The sequence below is a fragment of the Egretta garzetta genome, unplaced genomic scaffold, assembly GCF_000687185.1.
Source record: "Egretta garzetta isolate BGI_Z169 unplaced genomic scaffold, ASM68718v1 scaffold54, whole genome shotgun sequence".
NCBI classification, from domain to species: domain Eukaryota; kingdom Metazoa; phylum Chordata; class Aves; order Pelecaniformes; family Ardeidae; genus Egretta; species Egretta garzetta.
In genome coordinates this window covers 1004671-1008167 of record NW_009259313.1, presented here as the reverse complement: position 1 = coordinate 1008167, position 3497 = coordinate 1004671, and the positions used below count along the sequence as shown (strand labels likewise).

At 38.3% G+C, this 3497-nt stretch overlaps 1 protein-coding gene across 1 annotated transcript in view; it reads left to right on the top strand.

The window, feature by feature from the left end:
* The window catches only part of BIRC6 (baculoviral IAP repeat containing 6), a 171505-nt gene that overhangs the window by 112227 nt on the left and 55781 nt on the right, over positions 1-3497 (top strand). The window contains exons 63-64 of the mRNA XM_035892009.1: positions 141-358; positions 2690-2854. Of these exons, the coding sequence (XP_035747902.1) occupies positions 141-358; positions 2690-2854 (383 nt within the window). The remainder of the gene's footprint in view (positions 1-140; positions 359-2689; positions 2855-3497) is intronic.

Sequence of the window (3497 nt, the reverse complement as noted above, 5' to 3'; positions counted from 1 at the left end):
CTAATACCAGATAGCTTTACTATACACAAATGCTTAAGTCCTTAGTATATTTCTGTATGTGGTGTTTATAAACCATGGCAAAGATTAACAGGCTGCATTGAACCTTTTAAAGAAAATGTGTTTTTTCTTCTTCCATCTAGGTCATATCCTGCAGTCTCCTTCAGCAAACGTGCTTCCAACTCTGCCCTTCCATGTGTTGCGTAGTTTGTTCAGCACTACACCGTTGACTACTGATGATGGAGTGCTGCTGAGACGGATGGCGCTGGAGATTGGGGCGATACATCTTATCCTTGCTTGTCTGTCTGCTCTAAGCCACCATGCACCAAGAGTGCCCAACTCGAGTCCCAACCAGGCGGAGGTAAGTTTAGCGGCAGAATAGTTGCCACTGAGCAGCAGTAAGAGTTTTAACTATAAAAAAGAAAATAATCTCCATGCTTTCATTACAGTCTAATTTCTGCGGAGTTGGCATTTGAATGAAAAGCAAAAATAATTATAAAGTACTTGATTAAGTAATTATTCTTGCATGTTGCAAATAAACATAGGAATAATGAAATTTAACCAACAAAGAAGGCTTGTCATGAGGCATTAAGGTGTAGTTTCTTTCACAGGACCTTCTTTTTCAGTGTATGAGAGGCATAATGATGAATGGACGGTGGTTCTTTAATCCTCATTAGATAGCATGACCTCATTACCTTATTTAGCATTCATCATCTAAACTCTACTGGCTGCAAATTATTTCCTCTTAAATGCTTCACAAACTTAAATGAGTTGTGAAAATTAATGAATTAATGCAGTGATTTTTTTTTTTAATCCCTTTTTTACTGATGGGGAAATGAGATCCAAATACAAAAATTTTCCATAGCTTTCAAGATCCTGAGTGAATCTCCAAAATTAAACTTTTCCAAGTACTTACTGTGTTATACTACCCTCTATTCAGAACATGTATCCCCTGATTTTTTTAGGATTGTGAGTTGCCGTTTCCACATCACATACCAACTGTCTAGAAAGTGTTTAAAAAAAATTCATGCCCCCCCCATCTTTGTGGCAGAGGTATGCGTGAAAAACTTCTTGGTGGCTAAATATGGCTAAGTCAACGCAAAATATAGGGCTCTCCGTATTTTAGCAGCTCTGATGCTGATGAGGGTTGAGCAAGGGAGAGATGAAGCTGTGCATGAGAATAATTCACTTAAATGGCTACTCAAATGTAAGGGGAAGCTGAGATATTCTGCTTCTAATGGAGTATCAGGCTGCTGACACATTAACGTCTTAGCATTACTACGCTTTTGGAGGGAAAGGGCAGCCATTAATTCTTATCTCTGCTTCAGTTCTACCATGACCCCTTAAACAGCTTGCTTTCTCATAATTCATATCTATCAGATGATAGATCGTAACTTGAAACTAGAGATCCATCAGGCCTGCACCGAGGCTTGTATTTCTGGGGCCAGGCTTTCCCTTAAGTGCTTTAAGTCAGTGCTCATGACAGTCCTTTTGAGTGTTAAAGGCACAGCATGTTCATGAGTGATGTAATGAGTAATGTCTACATGAGAATAACCACGCAGCTGTTTCATCACCAAGATGCATTACATTCCCCATGTAGCAGTTAAATGGTGATTCCAGACTACTGTTAGTATGGTACTTCACAGGTGATAACTTTTTTTACCATTGCAGTCTGTTCATACACACTTTCTTTTCCTTCAAGTGTAATCCTGAAAAAAGTCACTGAAAAAAGATCTGAAAAGAAAATGAAACTTTTCAGAGCTGTAAATCGAATATTACAAGTTAGAGTTGGGTGCCTACTCAGGTGACCTGGTTTCCAGTAAGGCTAATTGTCACTGAGTAACTCTAACGAAGCGTTCATCGCTTTGGAAAATGAGGTTACTTGTTCAGGGTGCTAAATATATAGATAGGAAAGCATTAGTTAAAAAAATTATCATCAGAGTTTTTTTTCTGCATCCTTTTGGCCAAAGGTCTGGTAAACTTTCAAAATTAGCAGAAGTACTTAAATAGTTTCATAAGGGCTAAGCAATATTGGAGTTAGTAGAAAGCAGTGAGGCAGACCACTGGAAAAAGCTGTACAAGCACCTTTGGAAAAATGCTCTCTCTCAGAACATTTTAAGGACACGGTATTTCCCCATGCTGCTATCTGGAGAGGAAATAGTGTGTGTTTCAGTGACCCAGAGCTCATGTGTCAGAGCTTTAAATGTAACTTACACCTCTTGCCATTTTGGAGCATTTGTTCAAAATCAGGACGTGTGTGAGCATCTTAACATTTCGGTTGTGTACTTTTGATGACATTTCTACTTCCATTTGCTTCATCTAATTATGCTATTAAACTCGCCTAGGTGTTAAACAGTAATAATTACAGACCTGTGATGTTTAGTATAATATGGATTAAGTAGCATTTTAATACCTTTAATCATTTTAGCAGTGACAGTATCTTAAAAGAGAACAAAAATGGGCTTACAGAAGAATCACTTGGAACGCTTTAGCACTGACTTGTACTGCAACTCCATGTATGTGGCACAGTCTTTCCTATCTAAAGCTTTGAATTCCTCTGAATCCCAGTTAATACATTGGGATTACCTTCTTTTGCAGAACAAAGGCTTTCTAAAGAATTGGTTCATAAGATGAAAAAAATGAAAATTATTTAGGTGGGGTTTGTTTGGGTTTTTTGTTTGTTTTATCTTAGCCACAGGTGTCAAGTACACACAACAGTGCATCAACAGAAGAACAGCAGTTGTACTGGGCTAAGGGTACAGGCTTTGGAACAGGCTCCACAGCTTCAGGATGGGATGTTGAACAAGCTTTGACTAAGCAAAGGCTAGAAGAAGAGCATGTGACCTGCCTTCTACAGGTGTGTAATAATGAAATTTTGATTAATGAAAAGCACTTGAAACGTTGGAACCTGGGTAATAAAAATCGAACTTGTATTTTTTTTTCAGTCATATAGCACTGTAATTATGGTATTTTGGGAAAAAATTAGTTTACAACCACCTGTCTGCATGAAGAATGGTATTGATCATATTTTGAGTGAGGCTGTTTCAAACATCAGTAGGCTGCTGCATAAAAAAGACCTGAGTGGGTAAGCCTGGGTGACGGTTCGGAATAAGCAATGAACCAAGAAGCATTCCAGTGTGTTTCCCTGGAGCTGTCATACATCTCTCTGGATATAATGGCATTCAGTCAAAAGTAAAGACTGTCCATTAAAGGAGGAGGATATGGGAATAGGCATTTTGGTTTGTGTGCCAAGTAACCTTACCTATTCGTTTCTCGCATATTTTTGCTCTGCCTTAAGAAAATAGTTGTCACCGGTGTCCAGGAATGTGTTATGCCAATACAACAAAATCTCACTCAGAATATATTATGAAATCATGAGTATGTCAATTAAATGACGATAGCAAATCACCAGTAAACCTCCAGGTTTCAGTAAAATTCTGATGCCTTCCAAATACCTCATGCTAAGGAGAAGAAAATCCTGCATAATTAGGCTTTTCGGT